Genomic DNA, 26,281 nt, shown 5'->3' on the forward strand with positions numbered 1-26,281 from the left:
CAATTGCTGAAGTAAGTACCAGGCTTGCAAACTTGATTGTTTCACTTCTGTTTATGTGTTGCTTTATGCTTTTGAGTCCCTCCACTGCTTAGGTCTTATTTAGTGGTGGTACTGTATTGTGGCTGTGGATTCCAAACTCTAACGTCCAACATTCGGTTGTTTCAATAATAGCTGTGCTGCTGCTTGAATGATATTTTGAGGATGGTTTTTGCCCACTGGTCTTCATTCTTTTCTCCATGTTTCCCTGTGAGGCAAACCTTGCCAGGAGCCTTATAGAATGCTACCTATCAAGACTAGGCAGTAGGTAAGCTACTTTGCCTATATCACCAGCCTAGACAAAACCATCTGGTTATTACCGTTGCCTCATCCTCCTTTAGTCTCATTATTTCATGTATCATTCATTTCTTCATGCTTTGTTGCTAATGTAAATTAGAGCATACTTTTGCAAAGGATTGTCATCATGCCAAATCTTTACATATTTCAGCATTCTTATGCTGGTATATGATGCTGACATATAATAACAAGCGCACAACCTTTATGCAGTGATGATAAAAATCTCCAGGGCCTAGTGTACCCTTTAATTTTTGTGTTGTATTTCCCTGTCTCTTTGGGAAGAGCAAGAAGTTGGGAGGGTATGGCTGTCCTCAATTTTTGTACTTATTCCTATGGAGAAGAATTTAATTTGGCAATCCAGATAGTCTGGAAGAGGACTGGTAGTCTGCTTGAGGTTAACTGACTAAAAGATGTGAGGAACAGTGGTGATTTAGTTTTATATGTGTGAATTCCTTTGTTAACCTTGGTATATAATGCCTAAAAATGTTGTGTCATGTTAGTGTGAGCTGAATTTCAGCTTCTTGAATTCTGGAAGGTGAAAGTCTAGTTTTGAGCTTCCTAAGGGCAAAGGTGAATGATACAGACTTGAATATAAACAGCCAAACACTGGCCTTAACATTCAAGTGAATCATGGAAGTGTTCGTGTGCAACTTTACCTGCAAAACTTCTTCCTTCCTCATGTAGTTTCAGAATACACATTTCAGTGTTTATACTTATACCTTATTTGAACATCAAGTATGTATGCTATTATATCATGTTTTCCTGGAGTAGCTGTCTGTTTTCTGTTTTATTTTGTGTGCTTTTTTTAAGTTTTGCTGGAATGTTAGCAGTAGGTCTGCTGCTGGTCAAAGTTGGAAAGTAAAATAATGTACAAATTGAAAAAAAAGAAGGAAAGTCTTCTTTTAGCAAATTAAATGTGTTTGAATGTGTAACAAGAAAGTTATCTGACAGGCTCTTCATAGTTTATGTGTTAATTTTAATATAGAATTACCAGTTATAGAAATGTTACCAGGAAGGAGAGGTAGCAACTTTTACCTACTTTTCTGCTGTCAAACAGTAGGGGCAAGGTCCACTGCAACTCGTATCAAGTAGTAATGTATGAATAATTAAGCTGTATATGTTATGCCAACGTGCCTTAGTAGGTCAAAGATCACTTAATTAGTAGTAGCTGGATTAGTCACAGATGTTCTTCTGTAAGAGCTATTACATTGCTTGTTAGTTTTGCAGAACTGAGAGGTGGTGTCACAGTTTATAATACATTTTAATCACAACTTCCTGAAATCTTCTGAAGTAGAATGATATAGAATGGATTACTTATAGTAACTTGTTAGTTTTCCACGTTATTACTTTGGAGTAAAGCATGGAGAAAAATGCATTGTGTCTTTACTCAGGTTGCTGTCCTCAAAAAATCTGTTTCCTTAGAAAAGCTGCATGTCTTCTTGGGAGGGTGGAAGTTGTTATAGCTAAATGGAAGGATGACTTCGGTTGTAGTATTTGGGTTTTTGAGTCATAAGAAGTTCTTTGAGAAACTACATTATCCTGGGTATATGATGCAGAAAAAAACAGTTACTCCATTCTGTTTATTCCATTTCCCTAATCCTGCCTCAAACAAGAAGCAACAGAATATTTTCTTAAGATTTGATTGCTTCAGAATTAAAACCTTGAGGAGTGTTACATAAAAGAGCTGGATATTTTTCATTATCCCTCTAATGAGAATTTTTCCCAAATATCCATGTACTTTAAAATAAAGTACTTACACAAGCAGAGAATGAACTTGGATTACTTTCAAAAAGAAGGTATTTAATTCATATAGCTTTCTGGGGGAAGGAGGGACTGAAAGAAGTAATAGAAGGTAATTAGGGTAAAGAGTTTGGAATTGCAAGATTAGGGAAAGGCAATAAACAGAATGGAATTAATAGGAAGGAATTTATAATGTGTGGAAAGATGACAAAATAAAATATTTTACAGTCTGTTCCTAGACACACTGGCCTTCCCTATCACCTATCTGTGTCCATTAGAATCCAAGAGGATGCTAGGACATGGACTCAATTTTGTAAAAATTGAACTTCTGAAACCCAAGTGTTTGGCATCCCTCCTGTAAGGGGAAAAACTGCATAAAGCAAGCATAGTGCATGCTTGGGGTCTTAGAGGTTAGACGTGGCTAAAGGAAGGGGAAAAGCTCACTTGAGTGGAGAGAGGTTAACAGAGCTGTAGACAGTGTATATCAAATAGGTTTTACACATTTCATTTTGCCTGTCACCAGGCTCCTCAGCTGCTCTCATCTGACAGTGGCAGCAGATGTCACACAGTGGATGTCACGCTACTTGTGTCATCGGCTGCACAGCCTGTGAACCTGCAGTTTGGCAGTGATTGATCCAAGTGTACTGGAGGAGCTTTCAAATATAACACAGGAGTTTGAGCATAGCAAGTGGTAGTTGTAACTTGAAACAAATAGTGCGGGTTTTTTTCATTTTTGTATATTTAGGATGTTATTCTCACTTCTTAGTTTGCATGATTTCCTTAGGTTCTGAAGATGCTTGGGTGAGCCTTGCTAGTGTACTTCCCATGAAGGGATCTGTTCTAGTTGAGTCATGACTGTTTGACAGAAAGGGTGAAATTATATTGCTGGGGATTAATAGACTTCTTTCATGTATGTAAATCATTAAAGGGAACCTGTGTTACTTGGGTAAAAGGTGACAGGTGTCAAAACCAAAAACAACTCTATGCTAACTACATTTAAGTAAGTTTACCCAGGATGTGAATTTGACTGTTCGATCTACTGCTACTATTAAAGAAAAAAAAAAAAAGGCAAAACATACAGATATGATTACTAGAAAATGCATCTAAAATCCAGTCTTGTAGAAAAACCTGCCTGGGGTTCAGAAAACTTGTCTTCAGCTGGAGGGTATGGAGACAGGGGAGAAAACAGATGACTCAGCCCTGCTCCTAGCATTTAGACTGCCTTTGTTTTGGGCCTGGGTAGCTAATTAGTGGTTTCTCTCTTATTAAGGTGCATAAAATGCTTGCTATCTAAGGCAAGATCTAGTGTAAGTGTGTAACAGCGTGAAATTTTTTTTTTTTCCAGGAAGCTGGCTAGAAGTTTTTTTCCACTGTTATCCATGAAGGAGAGCTACAACCACAGCTTAGGCCAGAGCACAGCTTATGGCAAAATTATTAGTGCTAAGGTTTTTCTTACATGTAAACTTTGTTACTGAGATGCATTCTTCTACTGAAACTTAGAATGTCCTCCACAACAGTTCTGCTTTGTTGCCTTCTCAAAGGAAACCTTTGAGCTTTAGCAATGCAGAGCAACTCAGAGCTCCTGCTTGCAGTGAGGTAAATGTCTGTGACCTTCTCAGAGTCCACTTCTTGGTTGCCTGAATCCATTCCCCTCACATTATTTTTGGTTATGCTGCAACTAGGCACTGACCTAGAGCCAAGAAAATTGTGCTCTCGGTTCTGTGTGTGCTCAGGGTGTACTGTGCAAACGGGCATGCTTTTGGACAGCCCAGGCTTCCGAGTAAGGTTGCTGCCCTTGACCTGAAATAACTGTGCTGTTGCTCTGCACTCTTCTGTGCAGGGTGTGCAGTGTGAGGCTGTGCCTGCCAGGGAGTGTGGTGTGAGTGATAACCCACTTTTCTCATTATAGCTGTTATTTCTTCACATGATTGCATTCCATCTTTGGTCATTTGAGTTTTATTCTGTCTTTGCAACATCTCAGGAGTTATCTTGTTTGCAAAACTAACCTGAAACTGCACAAATTATCATGAACTATTACAAACTGTTACCTTGTGTGTTTTTTTTAAAGCTGTGGAAAATGCCCAGTGCCATTTCAGAATGTAAGGTCTGAAGAATACAAAAGTTGCCTATAGGTAACAAGTCTTTGAAATGCTACACTTAATCCTAACACAGATACTCTTCCTTTGCACTGTGTTGAGCAGAAGCTAGTCATCCTACTCTACAGAAAGAAGGTAGCATGACCTGAAATTTGTAGTGTTTTTTCAGTTAAGGACAACACAACGTTTTCAAACCCTTATTTCCTCTTGACATGTCATTAAACTGGAAGTCTTGCTTATCACTCTCATCTCAATTCCCTGTTATGCTTAGCTCAGTGTAGATTGCTTCCTCTGAACTTTGTTCTGGATGGAGACAGGTATTTCTAAAGACAGTAATCCTTTAACTTTTTCCTGTTTGCTAATAAATACCACAGAACTAGCATGCCTGAGGCCTTTTGGTAAATATACTCAGTGGCCTCTTCAAGACTTTTTGCAGTTTCTTCTTCAGTGGTGTTGAGAATGATCCTTTTTGAGTAACCAGTATTGTTGCACGTTTCTTTGGAGAGAATAGCCTTGCTGGTATGTAAATAGAGTCAAAAGACAGTGAGTGCTGTGCCCAATACTTATTTGGAGACTGAAATTTCATGGTATTATCAAGTTTTCTGCCTCCCCCCTATGCTACACTGCTGTCCTTGAAGTTGGATCAGCTGTCAAATGCCAGTACACAGTCCTAAAATTCTTTATTAGTTTCTTTGAAGCATCTTGCTGGTTTGGGCTGATCATGTTTCTCAGTGTTGGAGAAAGGTGTTTTGTTGTATTGTCTACTGTCTATTGGGTAATTACTTGTCTATTTACTTATCTTTAGTGAGTTGCTATTCAGTTACCATGCATGTATGAATGACAAGTTTGGTCTAGTTGTGTCATCTCAGTACTGCTGATACCTTTCTCTGCTTTTACACTGTTTTCTCTAAAAGCTGTGTGCAGTTAAATAATGGATAGCAGGCTACATCCGAGATGCTGCTTTTCCTGAAACTTCTTCAGGTGATACATGTCCCATTATACCTCTAGCCTCTTCATGTTCTTAAAAAAATTTTACTTTTTTATTCTTTTTAAAAATCACTTAGGATAGAAGGTGCCTCAAGAAGTCACTTAATCTAAGTGCTCAAAGCACGATCCACATCGAATTCAGATTGGTTTTTTGAGGGCTTTATACAGTCATATCTTGAAAATATGATAAATCCTACAGTTCTTAACTCAGTGTTAGAAATGTTATGATACCGTGCTTTTTCTTCTTTTTTCTATGTATTGTCTGGGTAACTCCTTTTAAGAACCTCTTCATCACCACCCTTTCTTCTCTGTGAGGGCATAAAGGAACAATGGCCCTTATACCAGAGGAGTTATTTGCAGCAGAGAATTTGGCCAGCAAGTAGCACTTGCCTTCCTCCACAAATAAGTCTTGTGATGCTCCAACATTAAGTAAATGAGAATAATAGAGAGCTTGAATCTATTCCAAATGTTAGAGCTCTCTGCTGTAACCAGATAGTCTTGCTGTATTCTTGCTGAGTAATTGAGGGTGTTATTTAGTCTTTAAATTCAATGAGAATGCAACCACAATTCTCACGAAAAAGTTCTACAGTAGTGTAATGGAGTCTGGAGTAGTGCCAGTAGGTATCAGACTGAAGAAATGAGACTCTGGAGAAGGAAGAGTTCTGTACTAATCAGCTGGTGGAAGTTTTTTCCAGACGGAACTATAGCACAGTCTTTTGTTGCAAGTAAAATGTTTTTACCTATTAAAATAACAACAGATTATTATTTTTTTTAATATCAAGAGCCACATTAGAGCTATTTAGCTATTTAGGCACTTTTTTTTTTTTTTGATTCCAGACTTTATAAATAAGATTGTTTCCTTTGCTTTTGAAGTATCAGTCTCATTTTGAGCTTGCACAAATTTTTTGTAGAAAAAGAGAACAAAACTCTGTTAAAGCTCTTTTTTCATTAGGTTTTAAATTTACAAACACTTAATTTTTATCTTAAACTTTATAAATATAAATTCTAATTACATGTGAGTTCACAATGAAATGTGAGATTATGATTTCTGAACAATCCTTCTTTCTCTTTAGTGGATAATCAGTTCCAGCTCAGTAGTTTCAGCTGCTCAATTTCTCTCAAGAGCTACTGTAGGAAAAATATATCAATACATAGATCAAAGATATTCAACTAACTGCCAGAATAATTCTGGGCCTTATCTTCTTAATAGATTAATATATTAATATATTCCCTTCTGATCCTTTTTAAGCTGAAATAGTTGTGTCTTACAAGTGTTGTGACTTCAAACACTGGCAAGGCCTGAAGCAACAAGGCTTATAGGAGTTGTAGCATATCTGGAAGAGCATCATGCTTTCATTTTACATTATGGCAAGTCATGAATTGTCTAGTGAAATAACCACATAATTTGATAACTATTTATTCATGCTTAAGAATACTGCTTTTCTCCTAGCGCCAAACCAGATATGATTGGAATGATCCATATTCAAGGACACTTTTAAAAATACAGGTCAACCTTTTCTGCTTTGAAAAATTCCAAGATGTGTTGAGAAGTTTCTTGTTACAGCAGTACATTGCTCTTCTGTCACCAGGATGCAGTCTCTTACTGGATTGTTCCTTAAACTTTGCACAGTTATCATTTCCGCAGACGTACTTCCGTCACAGACTGATTAAATGTTATATCTCTTCTGAACTTTTATTAAGTTATTTCTCCCCCAAACTGCCCTCTGCTTGTCTTTTGCACAAGTAGTCTTACAGGATTTTTATCTTCTCTCAGGCTTCTGTCTCTCTGTTACCTTTAATTAAGTTCTGGCTAAACTAGCATCTCTCCCTACTTGCTTTTGTGGTCTTCCTCCTTTCCTTTTTTTCTCATATTCCTCTACTACCTTGCCTTTTCCTTTCATAGTAATTATTTCTATTCATTGGCCAGACATTCATAGACCTTCCTGATCATAAATTAGAATAGGCATGGTTTCATTCTAGATATTTTCTTCACAGAGCTTTAAAGCACAAGTCTGAAATGATGCTGTTGATGAAGTTGTGGGATAGCTGGTTACATGACAGTCTGCAGTTGTTTTGATGTTGTAGGCAGGTAGGAGCAGTGCCTTTCATAGTTTCTGCTTCCTTGTGATTTGAGGTGCTGCCTGAAAGTGTATGAGTATTGTAGTTTTGAGGCAGCCTGCTCTCAGTGTTTTAGTATCATGGCTGAGAAATGGTAAGTTACAATTTGTATGGTTAGCTGTCGCTTTTAAACTACATAAACACATACTCTCCCAACAGCTTCATGTGCTTGAGTGTTCCGAAAGGGAGAAGGACCAACTATAATTGTCTTATATGTCAGCTTGTCTTTCTTAAAAGTAGAGGAAAAAGAATAACATTGTGCTTTTGAATGTTTGTTTAGCACTAGTTGAAAAATATTTTTCTTCTAACTCTTCTGTAAAATGCAGGGGAAGGAAAATGGACAGAATAAAAACTAGCTTCCCTTCCAATGCACACCTTTGCAGGAACTTGGTTTCACGGCTCTGACTTTTTTCCCCTGCAGCATATGTTTACGAACAAATAATCTCAATATATAGTAAAATGCATTATTTGAAAGTCAAGTACAATGCAAACAAATCTGTTTGGCTTACATAGATGATGTGGAAACATCAAAGTTGAGTTGCTTGGATTGCTGAATCTGCATTCCTGTAGTTTTCATTTGTGGTCAGTGGAATCATGTAGCCATGCTTGTAAAGTATATGTGAGAAACATAAAAACACTTGGAGTTCATGATACAGAGCCAAGGTAAAGCAGAACTCTGAGATGAAAGATTGAGGCTTAGTTTCCCTACATAAGACTGGTTTCTGAAAGGGGTAAGGTTTCATTGAAATTGTAAAGAAACAGCACATAGGTTTGACATAAAAGGTAGCCCTGCTGCAGACACTGTATTGCTTTGAAAGAAATAGGGATATAATCCCGAGTTTTCTTTTCTATGTAAAGATGAAGACAAAGAAAAGTGTGTTAGTAACAAGTAAAATACTTTTTTTCTTCCCTTTACAGTAAAAGAAGTGGAAAACAAGCACTGCAGAACAATGAGGTAATTCTTTTTTCATGTCATATATTCTTTATTCATTTTAAATAAATCTGATTTTTAAAAACTTTTAAGTCCTATCCTTGTAGTTTAATTTTGGACTGAATGATGGCTATGGTGCAAATACTGCTTGAATGATACTTTCAGACTTGCATTGGTGGAACAAATGGAAGAATCAGGTTAATCACAAGAGGCTGAAGTTTGGCTCCATAATGACATGCACTTGATGTGTACCATGTGCTTTTTTATCTCATAGTGCCTTATGAATGTAAGGACTAGTGTTTAAGTTTATCTGTATGTATAGCAGCAATCAGCTATGTGTACATTTGGTATAACTTGTATTTATATTTTATTTAAAAGAAAAAACATGGAACAAGATGTAGAGTCTGACAATTTCTAAAAACTACTTCAAACTTCTGGTAGGAGGTTTGGCATATCCCCGATCTTTTGTATGTTTGTTAATTTATTTATCATATATCCCTTTAAGCCAAGTTTACTGTTTTATATTCAAATGAAATATGACAGACCAAAAGGCAAAGTCCATGATTAGAAGTATTGGGTCTTATGATGGTATGAATAGCTTTCAGATACTTTAATCTTTTGCTGAAAACTTAAGAAAAGGCTTGCACTGGATAAATTTGAAGGTGTATACAAGCATCATATTAGCTTCTAGCCACACCTTGACTGTGTTATCTGCCATAAACTTGTCTTTTGCGTAGCTGTACCTATTTGTAAAAATCTTAACTAGCTTTCTCTTATTCCTACCCATCTTGGATACAATTATACTGAATGAGGAATTAACAGTCCAAGGGAAAAAGTATCTCCTTTCTTCTGGGAAAGGAGATACTGGAACGAATATAAGTGCAACACAGAAATAGAAATGAGGAAGAGCTGATTACAGAGGAAGAATAGGTTCAAGTTATGCATCAAATATGTTTAGTTAGGTACTCTCTTGAAATGTAGCACATCAGACATTGTGTTTGTTGTTTCAATTACAGAAAAGCAATAACATATGTAGGATCATCCTTCATTAGGCCTGGACAGTAGTCTTTAGTTGTTTGGATTGCTTGGATTTTCATGTAAATAACTTTTAACTAAAATGTTTTAATCATCTACTACATAGCATCCTATCTGACTAGAATTTTTATTTGTAGTTGGTGTTCACATACTTTTTTGATAAGGGTGGGACTATAGTTGACTTCATCCTGTGAAAAACAGGTGTAGGCTTATTTACACAGCATTCAGAGTGAGGTTTTTTCTTTCAGGTTTCCTGTCTATCTTGTAGTATCGATATAGGCATTGATAGCATGCTCCACATGAGCCTTGGGTAGCAGAGATATCAGGATTAGGTTGATTAGACAGGACTTTTTTGAAAGTGTGCCCTTTCGATCAGTTTTTCAGGACCAAATTCTTCTGTCACATCCTTGTGTGAAGGAAAAGAAAGAAAACAAATGAAAAAAAGAAAAAATACTTACACTATTAGCTTTTAAAAAGAATGCAGAACAGGAGATAGGGTTATATGGAGTGAACAAGTGCAACTGACCCAAATAAAAGGTGCTTGAGTACAGGAGGGTTTTTAAGTCTGGTAGATTTAGCTGTTTGGATGTTGGAAGACATCTTTAAAAATACTGGCTGATGGTGTCTTTTAGAGACAAGCAATGTTAAGAGATGGTAGATTGCATTAAACTTGTAGTTGGATGTTTTAGTGCTGTGGTCTGCATTGTTTGTATGTCACCCTTAACATAGATTTGAAATAAAAAGTATTTTGTATCATGGCAGCTACTTCCTTTTGCAATTTGTTTTGATAGCTCCCAGTTCTTACACTATATTTAATTTGTCGGAGCAAGTTGGAAGGAAATGTTGCAAATGCTCCAGAAGGAAGGTAGCAGTAAATAGCTTGGATAGGGAAAATAATCACATCAACAGTTAAATAATACTTATTACCAAAAAAATCTTACTTTTCTTACTTTCCTTGTTCTACACGCAGCAGAAAGAGGGAAAGAAGGAGCGAGCAATGGTGGACAGAGTGTTTATTGCAAGAATATGTCGAATCCTGAAAATAATGGTCCCTAGAACACTTTGCAAAGAGGTAAGCATTGCCTGCAGTGCATGAATAGGGACCCTCAACAGCTCATTTACAAAAAGAAAGTACATGGAAGGCAGAAGCATGGATGGGAATGCCTGTGAGTGTGCTCACAGAGCTGGCCTTAGTCAGCTCCAGAAGCTCATGGCCTTCAGAAGAGGTTACTGATAATCCCCCCTGAAAAAACAAATATGGCTCTCATATTGGAAAACAAGTATACTGGAAGCTACAGGCTGGTCAGCCTTGCTGTATTCCTGGTAAGGCTGTGAGCAAATTCTCCTGGAAGCTAACTCTGGCCACACAAAGGACAAAAAAGTGGTTGCAAACAGCCAGCCTGGATTTACCAATGGCAGATCATGCCTTACTCACCTGATTGCTCTCAGTCATAAGACAAATAGCTGTGTGGATAAGGGAAGAACAGAAAATGTTGAGTATTTACTTTGATTTTGGTGAGACCTTGACTCTAAGGTCTGCCTTAGTACCCTGGTAGCCAAACTGAAGTGGACAATGAAGTGGATGGAAAACTGGCTGGACTGTTGGGCTGAAAGGTTTTCTGATCAATGGTACAAGGTCTGACTGGTGACTGATTACTAGTGGCCCTGTTTTGAGTGGGGAGTTGAGGTAGGTAACGTTCAGAGGTCTTTTGCAACCTTATGGCAGAAAGGTGTCAGAATAGCAGTAACTTCATCTTAATGAATGCAATCCTTCATCTTAAAGGGTGTGTCCAGTATAGGTATCAACCAAATACAGCTTTTTAAAAGGCAAAATTTCTCCATAAAAATGAATTCAGTACTTTATTAAAAACATTGTATGCTGATATGTTTCCTGCAAAGTAAGCAAATGTTACATTAGGTGGGGGCAGCAGGGTGATATGTTTCTGCTAGGTATTGTAGGGTTACTTACTGGAAAAAATGGTGACTTTTATCTGTTGTTTAACTGTTACACTTCTGTGGTTGTACTAGACAGGTTATTTGCTGCTTATTGCTGTGATGCTGGTAGTCCGCACTTATTGTGATATTTGGATGATTCAGAATGGAACAGTCATTGAAAGGTACCGATATGCTTGTTAATTTTAAACGTTCTTTCTTGTGTTTAACAGAGAAGGTGGTCTGTCAGAATATGTATTGAGACATTTTACAAATTGCTTGTTTAAAACAGAGAATTATACAGTTAAAAAAATAAAATTATTATATTATTCTTTTTAAATGGTTTATTAAATATTCTTTGGTCACATTTTGTACACTGAAAACTCTACATTTTGTTGATATGAACATCTAAGAAAGCACTTCAGAATGGTGGCATAGTGGTTTTATGTCGTAGACTTAGACATGTTGCGTGGATATTAGGACTGTTATTTCTTCCTACTGAGCTGTTTGCTTTTTAGATTGGTAAAAACAATGCTTTCAGTCTTTCTGTGTTAGAAAGTGTTTTTTAGACCTCTGATTATTCTTGTTGGTCTTGTTACTAATTGAAGCAAGTCAGAATGTGTCTTGAAGTGTGAATTCAAAATGATACTGTGTTTCAGGAGAGACATTTAGTGCTTTGTAGACTGGAAGGACTGCTTTGTTTCTTGTGTGAGAATCTATGAAAGCAGAGAAGGGAAAGAACTGGTATTCTCTGACCATGAATTTCTGAGCCCTTTTTGTGGGCAGTTACAGCAGGAGCAGAAGGGAGGGAACTGCTGAGTCTGTCACTTGCCACGTAACTTAGACAAGTGTGTCAGACTGGATCCTACAGCTGATACTACAGTTTTCCACGATTATTTTCTTTCTCTGTGTAGTCCTCTGAGAATTTATCCACTTAAGACTGTTGTTTCTCTTGTAACTAACTCTTAGCTGGTGGTCATTTACAGTGCTATCATTGGCCGCAGCAGGAAAGATTTCAAGAAATACTTGTTCAACTTCATTGCCGCAATGCCCGCTGTAAGTGCTCTACTTCTTCTGGCCTTTTAGCAGAACACATTTTATATGTAAATTAAGAGTTTGAGGAAGAGATCTCACAGGAATGTCTTAAAACTCATGGAAATGAGTTGTTTTACATGCATGTCTGTATTAAGACACATTTAATTTTCTGGCTCCAGTGGGAGACTTTATCAGCGTATTTTCTTATTGGTCACAACCACTTTTCTAACAGATATGTTTAGGTTTTCAGGTTGGTTTTACTGATGACAATTTTGACTGTAGCTTAATGTGCCATGCATAACGTCTTATGGATTGGATTATCTTTCAGTATTGTAGATTTGGGATTCTTTAGGCATGATTGAAGGTGAAGATTTCTTTTTAGAGCTTAAGTTTTTGTAATCCTTACATTTTTCACAGATTTGTTATGTTTTTTCCCCACCCTTTAACTTTACTTCAGCTTGTTGACATCTCTGACCTGCACCAGACAGAAATAATTGTTACTGTCTAATAGATAATGTACCTGGTTTGCAATAGATTTAAAAAGGAATTGATAAATTTAAGAGAATGGTTTTCAAATGGTGCCTCTTTTCTATATCTTATCAGAAGAGCTGAAAATAAGCTATTTGAACATAATATTATGTTTTTAAACAGTGAGAGCCACTGGAAACTGGAGACAGAAACCTAAGCAGTAGCATCCTGCAGATGCTATATGTTTAGTCTTTGGTGTATTAATGGTATTACTGACTTTAAGAGAAGAATTCACCTGTTCTGAAGTGTTTACACAACTTATGCTGCAAACTGATATAAGTATATTGAATTGTGTTAGCTAAATATTGAAATAGTGTCTCTTATTTTAGATCTCTTTAGTGAATAACTTCCTGAAGTATGGTCTAAATGAATTGAAACTTTGTTTCCGAGTAAGACTTACCAGATACCTCTATGAGGAATATCTCAAGTAAGTAACATCTTGTTAACCTATAGTATAAAGTTTTTAAAAATTAATTCAAATAATTCTAATTATATTGTAAAAAGGTTGCAAGGTGCCTAATAGGTAAGGTACATTGCTCAGAAAAGGCTTTTGGTTTCAGTTAACTTGCAGTTGAGGATAAGTAGCCTGTCTGGGTTGTATATGGCGCAGATATAAAGAGAGCAAATTTGGCTCGGTTGGAGGGAAAAAAAAGCACCGTACTGCTTCTAGGATTGATTGGGTCAGCTTCCAAAGTACTTCAGTTCCTTTCATTTAGTGCAGACTGAATTGGTTGCAGGAGCTGGAGTAGCTCCTTCTGTGCTTCTGCGCTGAATTTTGGTTGTCAGATGTGCTGAAGCAGAATTTCTGAGCGTTTTCTAGCTAAGTTCAATAGCAATGTGGGCCTGAGCTTTTACTAAGACATCCTGAAGCCTAAACAACCCTGCAGGATCTAATGTGGATCTGATTAATGTTTGGCCTTCTTTCCATCTAAGTTGTATGAAGCAAGGGGGTTCCAATTATTTCAGATCCCAGGTAATGATTTCTTTTCTGCTGCTTAGCTATTGTTTTGTTTCAGAGCTTATACATACTACAAAATGGGAAATCTGGACAACAGAATAGCTAATCCAGATCAACTCCTTACACAGGATGTGGAGAAATTCTGTAACAGTGTAGTGGACCTGTACTCAAACCTTAGCAAGGTAAGTCTTCCAAGAGAGAACTTTGAGTAATAGCTGTAGTCGTTTAGGATGTGGTGTCAGCTCGAAACAATTGTGTGTGTTTTTATGTGGGTTGCTTGGAATATGGTATGAAAAAATATTGTTTATGATATTATATTATTTCACACTCTGTGGTTTTCATGACCAAAGCACTGTTTATGAGTTGTTATAATTTGCATTAAATTTTCTTTTAAAAAATTTGTTGCATTCTTTTGCAGTTGAAGAATCATGAGTTTGCTTTCTCAACTTTTGGAAGAAAACCAATGGCTACCTTTTAGTTACTTACGAATATTACTTTTGGTAGGGAGGTATGGTTAAATAAGCTCCTCCCTGTTTCTTCTGTAAATTTTGGGGGGTTTAGGTAATGAAGGAGAATACTTGTGGATGTTTTTAGACTATTTCTCTGTTTTTTTTAATGCTATGTTTTTCATACAAGCTAAAGTATAAGCGGAGTACAAGTTACTTTGTTCAAAGCCTTCTGACTACAAAACCTGTAGTTCAGCTGTTTTAGCTTTGAGAAAGAGGTTATGGAACAGGATGCTTGCAATTTGGATTGTTCCTTCTGTCAGGTACATGACCAAATATATGGGATTATCCTTTCTTTCAGTATTTCTCATAATTACTTCAGTTGAGTAATCATGGGGTCTAGTCCACTTCGATTAGTGAGCAGGGTGTTATTACAGACCTAAAATAGTGAAGTACTTTTTTTATATGGTGTGTATTTGAAGATCATAATGCTTCTGTGTTCAACTCTTGAGTGAATGTTTTCAGGAAAAGTCATGTGACTGAGATTGCTCTTGTTTTAGCTTTTAGTTTGTGTAATAGGTTAACCAGTATTGTGCTTTTAATGCAGAGCTCTAACTGTTTTTGGAGTGGTGTGTGGTTTCTGTACCATTTTGTATTAATTTTGTGTTCTAAGGCTTTTTTAACTCTGCTCTCTTACAGCCCTTCTTGGATATAGTTTTGTATATCTTCAAGCTAACAAGTGCAATAGGAGCACAGGTAAATTGAGTGGGTTTTTTAGAATTACAAGTACATTTCCCCTTCTTTGCTTATAGCCTTGTATAGACCTGTATAGACGTGTTTGGAATCTGAGGAGAACTCTAGGTGGTAATTATAGATTCATCCATTATTTGAAGGGATATACTGAAAATATGGATTTACACTTAATGTTTTGTATGCTTTAGTGTGCTCTATTTTGAGGCAAGGAAAATAAAACCCAGAATTTGTAGGCATTTGATCAACAATTTGAAGAAACAAGAAAGTTCTTTATTTTCTTCTAGCAGTTATTTGAGAATCCCGTTTAGTACAGTACTTTTCTGACTGCATATGTCTTGCATGAATTCCATTTACAGGCAAAAATAAGTTTTCTCTTCCTGTGTGACCTCTATGAAGGGGAACCATTTCTTGCATTGAGCTGTATAACCATTATATTCTCGCCTCCCTCCCACCAATAAGCTGAATCATTTCAGAAATAATTCTTCAGCTTAGTGTAATGATATATTATCAAAAATGTTCAGGAGCTGAGAAGTAGAAGCTCTGGGACACATCATGCAGATTTTGCTGAGACAGTCTTGCAGTAAGGCTTAACTGAACCTATGTAACTTTTCCAGTCTCAGATGTCTTTGCATTGCTGTCTGTAGTAGTTATTACAGGCAGTTTATGCCGTGCCACACTACAGTGATACTTAAGCATGCTGTGTGGGAGCCCTGGTCTGTGGAAGTTAAGGATCCAGAAGAATAAGTGGTTCCTACCAGGACTGCTGGAGAGAACCAGGAAATGTGTTGGAGATATACAGATCAAAGAAGAGAATGAGATTGAAATATTGGCTTCTATGACAGTGCAGTAAACATAGAGACAAAGAAGTAGGCAGAAAGGAGATGAAATGAGAGAGGACTGGGAAATTATTAATGAAAAAAACTAGGACAGTAGAACACAGAGGTCACACTGGATGATAACAGAAACTTGAGTAGAAGGCTGGGATAGGAAGGAATTCTAGGGACAGAGAATTAGTAAAATTTGTTAAACAATATCACAACACGAAAGATGGAAATATGATGGGAATTGCAAATGTGGTTGAATTGGTAACATAGGTACGTAGGAGGTAAGAAGGCATTCATGCTTTCTGGGTATATATGTTGCCATTTGAGACCATCTAGATGGTAAACTTTTATTCTCTTTTGATGTTCGCAGGGTCCAGCTAGCATGATGGCCTACTTGATTATTTCAGGGTTTTTCCTTACGCGTTTAAGGAGACCAATTGGCAAGATGACTATTATAGAGCAAAAATATGAAGGGGAGTACAGATATGTCAACTCGCGTCTCATTACAAACAGGTATAGGTTTACTTGGATGGCAAGATATAAGTGACAATATTGTGGGGTAAATGGAAGCTGTGCATTAAAATATATTTGGGGAAACCTGATGCTATCAGTTCTGAGCCAACCGTTTGCATCTTTATACAGATTATTATAAAGTAATTTGTATGTGCATTATACTAACTGTAGCTGGGTTGTAATAAGCTTATGTTCTACTGTTATGAAAAAGTACAAACCCTTATTTCGTAAGGTAACTGAAAGTGCTCTATTCCTGTGTTTTATGCCTTTTTTCAAAGACTGTCTTTGACAAAAGGAAGTAACATTCCTTTCATTTGTTTTTTTTTAGTGAAGAAATTGCCTTTTATAATGGAAACTTGAGAGAAAAACAGACTATTCACAGAACCTTCCGTAAACTGGTGAATCTTCTTTTATCTCCTAGTTGAAGTTTTGCTTAAAATGCTTTAATTCTTTTGTGGTGATTCTTGACATGTATTCATAGAAGTGGAATTATAGTGGCTTGGTGTTTTTGCTGCTGCAGTCATTAGATTAAAAAATAAACTAGAAGACTATAAGGAGAACACAAGATCTTGGTAGAGTGGTTTTTCTCTTGCCACTTACCTCCTTTTCACCCACCACAATTACTGTTCTCGCTATTTAGTTTCGTGTGTAGGTTGTTTTGATGTCAAGTGCAAGTCTTTACCAGCAGGGACTCTTGTGCAGTGCTTGTCACAGTTAGAGGTGTGTTGAGGTATCTGATGTACTGAAAAATAACTGTTTGAAATCAAATGTCTGTAAAATAATAGATGATAGTAAAACAAGTCCTGATGTAGTTTGAACTTTTTCTTCTGTACCTTACTAGGTGGAACACTTGCATAATTTTATCCTGTTCCGGTTCTCTATGGGTTTCATTGATACAATCATTGCCAAATGTAAGTGTTTGTCCAGTGCTAATGGATTTCTGTAAATAACAAAACAAACTTTTTAAATGAGAATTGCCTTTTTTCTTATTGTGTAGCTTAATATTTATTCTTAAACTGCAGACCTTGCCACTGTGGTTGGTTACCTGGTTGTTAGTCGTCCATTTTTGAACCTGTCTGATCCTCGTCATCAGAATAGTACTCATGCAGAACTTCTGGAGGTAAATAGACTACAATTAAAACAATCTCCTGCTTTTAAGTTTTGTTAGTCCACATAAAAAAACTTTCTTCTATTCTAGGATTACTACCAAAGCGGAAGAATGTTACTGAGAATGTCTCAAGCTTTGGGCAGAATAGTCCTAGCAGGCCGTGAAATGACAAGATTGGCTGGGTAAGCTTAATAGTAGTTCTGTAAAAGAATCTTTCTTAAGCTTTTGTTGCTGTTTGTCATCTCATTTTGAGAAAGTGCCTGTAGAATTAAAATAAACTTATGTGCTTTGTTCCTTGCAGCACCCTAAAAATATAGAAATTAAAAACATTTTATACTGAAAACATATCTGAAGATGTGCTAATTTTATCCACTATTTCACATCTGAATAGTAGCACCATACGGTTTGAATGTTTAATTGAAAAGGCATTGTCAGATGCTCCTAAATCAATTATGTATTGATTATTTACCAAACTTTTTAAAAAATACCTTAAGAAGAAAAATTTGGCTGTTACACTGAAAGGATCTTGTAAATATTGTGGATATTGGACAACCTGGTGCAACTCTAAAATGTAAACATTCTGTTTCTATGCTGGGTTGAATAACTTCGTCATTTGACAGTTTAACAGTGCTCCAGTGCTCATTAGAGCTTCTTTGGATTTCTTTTTTTTTATATAGATTTACAGCTCGAATTACAGAATTAATGCAGGTTCTGAAGGACTTGAATAGTGGCAAATATCAGCGTACTATGATATCACAAGAAAAAGGTAGATGTGACATAATATGCAATATGTGCATGTCTGTGTAGTGTTCCAATCTCTAATACCTTTTTCTTAATTTAAGATGCAGATAAAAAGCAAGCTTTGTCCTTGATACCGGGATCTGGAGAAATTATCAACACTGATAACCTTATCAAGTATGTTTACAAAGTTTTCACGAGTTCAATGTTTTTCATGTAGACTGGCTTTTATGTCTTCCCCTCTATGACTCTTAATAGAGATTTTAATTACAATTCGCAATTCCTGTTGTGCTTGTGTATTTACAAGTAATTCCACCTCATGCCCACTCAGCATTTCTATTCTCTAAGTCAGTCCTTATCCACTCATGTTAGCAGAAGACATAAACTGCTCTCTGGACTTAGGCTTTTTGGTAACATTTCCTGCTGTCCTTTGGAGTGTGACTTCCCAGACCATTTTGTTTACTCTTAGAAATATGTTAGTTACGGATTTTATTCCATTATGTAGTTCAGTTGTAAAAATCAAGGGCAAATCTGTATTCATTTTCGAAATATTTGCTTGTAATTCTGCATGCTCAGAGACCTCACTGATGTACTTGTGTAGGGATCAGTTCCTTTATTCTTTGTAGTCTGAGGAACATGGCATTGACATAGTATTACTACTTAAAGGCATAAAATACAGCCAGTTAAGAGATTAAGTAACCTCAATCTGGGCAGTGTGGAAAGCGGATAGGGAAGTAGGAGGGAAGGAGGGGGGGAAGGCGGGAAAAAAGAAAGGAGATGATACAGCTATTTTTATTATTTTCATTTAAAAAATAAGGCAGGGGGAGGTGAGTAGAGAAGTCATTCATTGTGTATCCTAGAAGTAATGAAATACACTTCACTAGTAGGTTTAAAATGACGTGCATCCTTACATGTACGTTTATATCCACAAGATGTTTTGGAGACCAAAGGCTTAGAAAATTTGGAAAACAAATACATGAAGGGGATAAAAACATGAAGGGGATGTTTAAATGCTGAGGTACCATTTTGGTTCAAGAACTTCCTCAGCTGTTAATAGCTGGGAAGTGGGAGAGTGAATGAAGTACTGATGAAATCTTGCCCTGTTCCATAAATCTCTGAAGTAAGCATGCAGCATTAACTTCTTTTAGGCAACTGTTCTGGTTTTTTTTTTCCCCCCAATGTTGCGATACATACAGGTTTGATCATGTTCCATTGGTGACACCTAATGGAGATGTTTTGATTGAAGACCTTAACTTTGAGGTAATGTTTTTAATATCATAGCAAATGATATTAATATAAAATTTTCAAGTGAAGGTGACAACTTCAAAGGTCATCTGATTTATAAAAAAAGTGCAAACATCATGTTCGTTTTTAACAAAAAGACAATGAACTATTTTCGCAGAAGTTGTTTTTATTATTACAAGTACATTATCTTCCAGCAGTTGATGCTAAACTGGTTGGGGGAAAAATTAATTATTGCTGAAAATTCCTCATTTTAATGTCAGAAAGTACATGTGTACAAGCCTATGATGATACCGGATTGTCTTACTGCTTATAGAAGCTTTCAGCAGTACATCCTCACTGCGTTTTTAATGTGTTGGATTTGCATTTTTAGGTTCGATCTGGTGCAAATGTTCTGATTTGTGGCCCAAATGGGTGTGGGAAGAGCTCACTGTTTCGTGTTCTTGGTGAGGTAAGGGAACTTTTTAAAACAAGTGGGGGAGAATGCAAAGCACTGTTGTAATTGGACTTTCTTTGTCACATTTTAACCTTTTGCCTTTTGCAGTTGTGGCCTTTGTTTGGTGGGCGTTTAACAAAACCTGTAAGAGGAAAGTTGTTCTATGTTCCCCAGGTGAGGCCAAGTACTTTACTTGACAATAGTGTTCTCATTCTACTTTCACTGTGTTTAGAAATATTTGACATATCTCTTTGGTTCTAACTGTATCTCAGAGACCATATATGACTCTTGGAACCCTCAGAGATCAAGTTATATATCCAGATACTTTGGAAGATCAGAGAAGGAAAGGGATTTCTGACCAGGTAATGATAATTAGTTCATTAACCCTTTGTCTTGCTTAGGATGAGTAATGTTTCAGATTTAGAAGTACTGAAACTGCTATTAAAAACACTGCATTTAATTGGATTTCAATATTTACCAGGGTTGATAACATGGTGGTGTAATCCTTTATAACCTTTTTCAACCATTTCTTTGTTAAGTTCATGTAAGCTTTATTTGTGATTCCTGTTTCCATAAAAGGTGCTGAAGGAGTACTTGGATAATGTCCAGCTGGGTCAAATCTTGGAACGTGAAGGAGGCTGGGATAGTGTTCAGGACTGGATGGATGTACTCAGCGGGGGAGAAAAACAGAGAATGGCAGTATGTCTCAGAAGCATAAATGTTTAACAAATGCAGAACATAAGTAAAAAATATGATCTGAATTGTAAGCTAGTTTTGTTTACTAAAATTTAAGATTTTACTTAGAAGAAACCACCAAAATGTGAAATACCTGAATACTGAGAAAACAACTGAAAATAGTGTTTATTGCACTCAAAATTTAAAAGGAAATGTTGACCTTATACCAGCCTTTTACCATACCTTATGCTTTCATTGTATAAACAGAAGTTCTAAAACAATTATCTTCAATTAAAAAGTAAAGGTAATATACAACTCTTGGATTTTCAGCTTTCAGTGGGTAGCAACTTAATTCCCTTGCCATAGTACACTTTTAGACACTAATTTTTAGTATAACTTCCAACACTGCACTATTGGTTGTTGTTCTGTATCCACAGTAGCTTTTTTCGGTTTGCATTCCAGATGGCAAGATTATTCTATCATAAGCCCCAGTTTGCAATTCTGGATGAATGCACCAGTGCTGTTAGTGTTGATGTAGAAGGCTACATATACAGCCACTGCCGAAAGGTAAGCTCTTTGTTTCTAGAATTACATCTCTTTGTGTTAAGAGGAGACTTAAAATGATACAAGGTTCACTCTTCCTTATGCCTAGTGCAGACTAAAAATTAAAAAAAAAAAAAACTAAAAAAAAAAGCTGAGTCCTGTGAACTTTATTCACACTAGAATTCAGTAATTGTTTTGTAGTCTTAGGATAATTTACATGTACGTGTAGCCTCTGTGATATACAGAGAACTCTTACTAACGGCTAAGTAACCTTACTTTTCTAGATAGTCTTAGAATGTCAAGTTAAGATCAAATAATCTAAGATTTTAGACTTTTTTGTTGTTCATAAGCTTTCTGTTGGCCAGGGCAAGAAGTGAAAGGCTGGAAGTTAACATTTCCATCTATTTTGAGGTATGAAAAGCCAAGCACTCTAGGAAAACATGATGTTATTAAATACAGTTTTGTTTTTCCTCTTCTTCTTTAACTCACCATTTCAGATTCTATGCAGTACCATGTGAAATATCAACAAGATTCAACTTCACACCCCTACTCTGGGAAAGAATAGGCTTGAAATAATATTTGTTATTGAAATAGCATTAGTTATTGAGTAGCAGTATTCTCAGGATAGTAATGGAGCAAAGCTGTGCCTCCACTGAAATACGTTCTTGAAACCATAAGTGGAAACTACTTCTGCAGTAGTGAATGGACAGTAGGTGAGGACTCTGCAGAAGGGGCACTATTTCATGAACTAATTTTACCACATTGATATCAATACCCTGGTGCTTTCTAAGTCCATTTTCCATACACTTATTATTCTGTTAACTTGAATATTCATTTGTACTTGCCAAGTGGCTAATGCATGTTACTGAAAAATAGAATTCTTTGTTAAGCTGTCCTTGCAGAAAGCAAAAATGTTACCTTGTTTTATCATCAGAGCCACTTTGTCCTTGCTGCTACTGTTAGGGATGAATAGTTAACTGAGTTGCAAGGAAACAAAGGAAGATTATTCACCTCTAAATTGTCACTCTAAGTTAATTCATTATAGCTTTTGTGGGTTTGGGGTTTTTTTTATTGTTAGGCTTTCTTTATTCACAGGTTTATTGTTTCACCTGTCTCATACCCTACCTTCTTTGCCCAGTTGATTCTGTTTGACGAATCGTTAGGAGCAAAAGAATGATGAAATCAATTCAAAAAGATAAATCTCTCATTTCCTTTTTTCCCCCCTGCAAAATATTGTATTAGGCTATATATGTCTAATGTTAATAATAGTCTGGAAGTTAGTGGTTATGAATTTAAGATCTTCATCTGATATCATGCTGAAAAATAAATAACACTTTACCCATGAGAAAAAAAATAACTGTTTTGTGGGTATTTTCATCATATAGGTTGGCATCACTCTCTTCACTGTTTCCCACAGGAAGTCACTCTGGAAACATCATGATGTATGTAGTCTGCTTTACTCGGAATATGTGTAGGTGGTCGGGGCTGGTGTTGACTGACTTTATTAAATTGACTTTGCAATTCGAGGTGTTGTCATTTTACATCCTGATAGGTCATGTTCTGGTTTTGGGGGTTTTTTTGGTTGGTTTTTTCAAGACAGTGAAGATAGTGAAGAAGATAGTGAAGAACACTATCCAAAAATCCCTCTATGTATCTGTAAAAGTAGCCACAAAAATATGAAAGGCTCACTAGATGCTTAAGTCTTCTTTCTTAGACTCAAAAAACCCCTTGAACTAGAATCCAATAAACAGCATGGAGTATTTTTGCTTTCACTATACCTAACATATAAAAAAAAAGTTTACCTAACTTTATACCTAACTTTATACCTAACTTTAAAAAAAAAGTTAATCTGTAATACATGGACTTCTTTTCTTGCAAACTTAAGATTTTACTACTCTTTTTATGCAGACAGAATGTACGTGTGGGTAAAAATACTGAGTGAATACACAGGGATTAATGTGTAACTCAAAGTATATTGTCACAAAAGCCAAGAGAGCAGTGTTAAGTCTGGGTGTGGCTGTTAGCAGACTGATGTATGATATGCAAAAAACCCAGTTTAATGTTTTTATAGAGGCAGTTGAATTTAATGAAATGTGAAGTAGAAGCAGCTTACCCTCTGTTTAGCTGAGTTTAAGATTTTGCTAAAACTTTTTAAAGTCTTTTTTTTTTAAAACTACTTCAAAATACAATTTATGTAGGACTTTATAGACCTAGTAATTTTTTGGAGGTTAATAACATACGTTCTTTGTTTTTCAGTTCTACTTGCACATGGATGGGAGAGGAAACTACGAGTTCAAGAAAATAACTGAAGACACAGTTGAATTTGGATCTTAAAGTCATAAACTGAACTGCTGCAGAGACTGATGATTACAGGAAGTGTGTAGAATGTCAGAAAATGTACCATAAAATTACTCAGCTTGTTAAGCATTTACTATTATGTAGGATATTGCTAATTGTGTATATGTTGGTTTAATTATTGATATGTACTAAGAATGTCCTTATTCTTGTGGTTTAAAAACCTGCCTAAATTAAATTGGGCTTAAATTGGTGTAACCTGATTCATCCTGGGATGCAAACCATTTGAAATCGGCTGATTTGACTTTTGTAGACCTTCTTTCCCTTCACTGAAAAGCCCTGTTAAAATTAGGGTTGCTACCTCTCTTGTTCCTGCAAAGCAGTCTTGGATTTTTGCTCTGTTCTATGCATATGATAAGAGTGATCTTATGCAGTGCAGGACATTGTCCCATCTTCAGATCTGTGCCCTGTTAAATGAAAGAGCCTTTTCCTTGTCCAAGCCTTGTGATGTAGCCAATGTGCCCTTGCTGAAAAAGGATGAACTGAAACTAAAAGACAAAACTAATTCCTTCTGGTGGTAAAAAAAAAATTAAGCTTGTTCTTTGCTGGGTTTTGGATTCTCTTTAGCATCTGTCTGTCTGTGCAGTTCTCTCTGCTGCTCAGCAATCCCATTGTCTCCCAGTTTAGCAAGAGCTTCATCCATCCCCTACCCAAAATGCCCTTTTTCTCTTAGAAATACTATGGTAATGAATAGCTGAGAGGAGGCTAAGGGAGGAAAGGACAGACGCACAAAAGAAAGGGGGGAAAGAAAAGAGATGATATTTGTATCAAACGATCTTGTGAATGTTTTTAGCTCTGAAAAAATGAATGACTCCCACAAGAAGCAACAGAGAAAAGAGTGTGGGTCCAGTCATTCCTCTCCTTAAATCAGTGGAGATTAGAATGAGCTCAGACATGTTCATCTGTGAAATAGCAGACTGTTGTGTGTCTTGGGTTCAGTCCCGTAATACAGCAGTTACTTTTTCCAAGTTACTCCTTTTCTCCCTCTTCAAAAAACCAGGTCTACTTATGATCTGAATTTGCAAGTGAGGATAATGGTACTTCCTGTTTGGTCTTCTAGGCTGTGAAGCCTGAAGCAATGCTTTAATTTCTATGTTTATTCTCTTATTTGTTATGATGTTTCTTATTTCTGATACAAATTATTTACTAATTATTCTCGCTGTTGTCTAAGGATATCTATTCCTTGCTGGTTTTCTTGTTCCAGCTGCCAAATCCCTGTGAAGAAACCAAACTCTTAAGATAGTTTACTGTGACAGTTTTTTCCTTACAAATGATTACTGTGGTTGTCATTTGACTTTGACAAACATAAATGCAGCAAGGCGTTTTTTGTGATCAGGGAATAAGAAGGTATAATTCAAACTGAATTGCTGTTTAGGCTTTAAAACAAAAATTTACAATACCTGTTGTACAGTGAAGGTCTAGTAGTTTTTTAGTAGTTCCATGTAAGATACAATATAGGAATGCACTACATGAAGGCATGCATAAAATATGCAATACATCAGTTCTCTGTGCATCTTTTATCAAGGGTTTAGGTTAAAAAAACCACCCCAAGTTTTTATAAAATGGATACGTACTTGGATGCACTGCTGATTGTTAATTTTTACCCAGTTTGATTAGTCATTATCTTTCATGCTGAAATTGCTATCTGTTAATGTTTTTCCTTTTATCAGGTTTCTTGCCCCTACCTGCCACTATTCTTTCAAAGTACTCAAATGCTGGTATAAGAATCTAGTGAACACAGTAGATTGAGAGTATAATGCATCAGTGAAAATCAAAAAAGCTTCTCTCTGAAGTATAGCATATTCAAGAGAATAAGGTACCAGAATAATTTTTTGTGCTTGTTTAACAAGAAGGCAAATAGATACCTGATTTAACTAATCTCTTTTTCCTCTTCATTCGGATTCTCACATCAGCCATAACGTAGCAGGTAGCAGCATGCTGTATGTGAGGTCGTAGTCTTTTTTCAGTTGTAATCATGAGAATAGGGATGCCAGATAGGTGGTTGTGTCAGGAGGTTTTTTGGTTTGGGTTTTATTTTGTGAAATTTCTCAGCACAGATGCAACTTCTTCTCTTGGAAGGGCTGTTTTAGTAGCCTTTTGGAGAGACAAAGGAAAAATTAATCTCTAAAGTGAGGAAGTTGCTATGATCTTTGTGATTAGGGCAGTCTTTTGCAGTGGAGTAGTAAACTTGGGATTTAATGTATTTTTTAGTGCTGACAAGCAAAACCACACACAGCACACTTACATAGCCCCCCAGCAGCCAATCCCAATTGTACTTTACAATTTAACTGGCTATAACAGAATTTTGTGTAATCTCTTATTTATTTTTAAAACTAACAACAAACAAACAAACTAAAATCCATCTCCAAAACCAAGGAGGAATAGGTTTGCCTTTAGATGCCATGAAGTTCATTGAAACTGAAGATGCTACTATCTCCTTAGGGCCAGAACTTAGTGTTTCTAAATATACTGGAAGGAAAGAAAAATACTCTTCTGTGCTTGATTGTAAGAAAGACTTATAAAGAAAGTATAAAAAAGAATGATGTTTTAGAATTATATTCTTAAAAGGCCTTACACTAAAGTGTTTGAGATAGACTTGATCTAATGGAAGATTGTAAAAACTCTAATGAAGATGATCCAAGTCTCAGTTCTGTTGCAGAATTGCACTGTGATACTGTATTTTAGTTGTTATGTTTCTTTAATAGCACAAGCTGGAAGTTCGTAAATGGGAATTCTGAACTATCGTAGTAAGACGAAGTACTGATGAATATTTTCAGTCTCAAACTGTTGGTGCTTTGAAGACGGTACTGGTAGTAGTCAGATGGCTGCATTTCAACAGTGGTGGGAAACATTCCTGTGTGTAAATACTGTAAAGTGTTTTGGAGGGGGAAATGGCGCTATATAAATGTAAGACATTAAGTGCCTCTGAAATAATAAATCTAAAGATAAAATTTA

The 26,281-nt window shown here is 36.3% G+C and overlaps 1 protein-coding gene across 11 annotated transcripts in view; it reads left to right on the plus strand.

Moving 5' to 3' along the window:
• The window catches only part of ABCD3 (ATP binding cassette subfamily D member 3), a 47,527-nt gene extending 21,246 nt beyond the window's left edge, over positions 1–26,281 (plus strand). For 5 of the 11 annotated variants that reach the window (XM_017835020.1, XM_017835018.1, XM_017835026.1 and 2 more), the window contains 22 exons: positions 8,193–8,229; positions 10,211–10,312; positions 11,269–11,357; positions 12,159–12,228; positions 13,065–13,162; positions 13,752–13,875; positions 14,839–14,895; positions 16,087–16,229; positions 16,558–16,627; positions 17,071–17,140; positions 17,252–17,349; positions 17,428–17,519; positions 18,015–18,103; positions 18,180–18,252; positions 19,272–19,335; positions 19,691–19,768; positions 19,862–19,927; positions 20,026–20,115; positions 20,333–20,452; positions 20,891–20,995; positions 22,357–22,413; positions 23,228–26,281. In XM_017835020.1, coding sequence (XP_017690509.1) covers positions 8,193–8,229; positions 10,211–10,312; positions 11,269–11,357; positions 12,159–12,228; positions 13,065–13,162; positions 13,752–13,875; positions 14,839–14,895; positions 16,087–16,229; positions 16,558–16,627; positions 17,071–17,140; positions 17,252–17,349; positions 17,428–17,519; positions 18,015–18,103; positions 18,180–18,252; positions 19,272–19,335; positions 19,691–19,768; positions 19,862–19,927; positions 20,026–20,115; positions 20,333–20,452; positions 20,891–20,995; positions 22,357–22,413; positions 23,228–23,305 — 1,870 coding nt within the window. In that variant the 3' untranslated portion in view covers positions 23,306–26,281. Of the gene's footprint in view, positions 1–221; positions 305–4,546; positions 4,568–4,602; positions 4,689–7,195; positions 7,246–8,192; positions 8,230–10,210; positions 10,313–11,268; positions 11,358–12,158; positions 12,229–13,064; positions 13,163–13,751; positions 13,876–14,838; positions 14,896–16,086; positions 16,230–16,557; positions 16,628–17,070; positions 17,141–17,251; positions 17,350–17,427; positions 17,520–18,014; positions 18,104–18,179; positions 18,253–19,271; positions 19,336–19,690; positions 19,769–19,861; positions 19,928–20,025; positions 20,116–20,332; positions 20,453–20,890; positions 20,996–22,356; positions 22,414–23,227 lie in introns of those variants that run through there. The other 6 variants (XM_017835022.1, XM_017835023.1, XM_017835027.1 and 3 more) reach the window with 6 other exon arrangements.

This window comes from Lepidothrix coronata, unplaced genomic scaffold (genome assembly GCF_001604755.1).
Source record: "Lepidothrix coronata isolate B3197 unplaced genomic scaffold, Lepidothrix_coronata-1.0 Scaffold247, whole genome shotgun sequence".
In the NCBI taxonomy this organism is placed as follows: domain Eukaryota; kingdom Metazoa; phylum Chordata; class Aves; order Passeriformes; family Pipridae; genus Lepidothrix; species Lepidothrix coronata.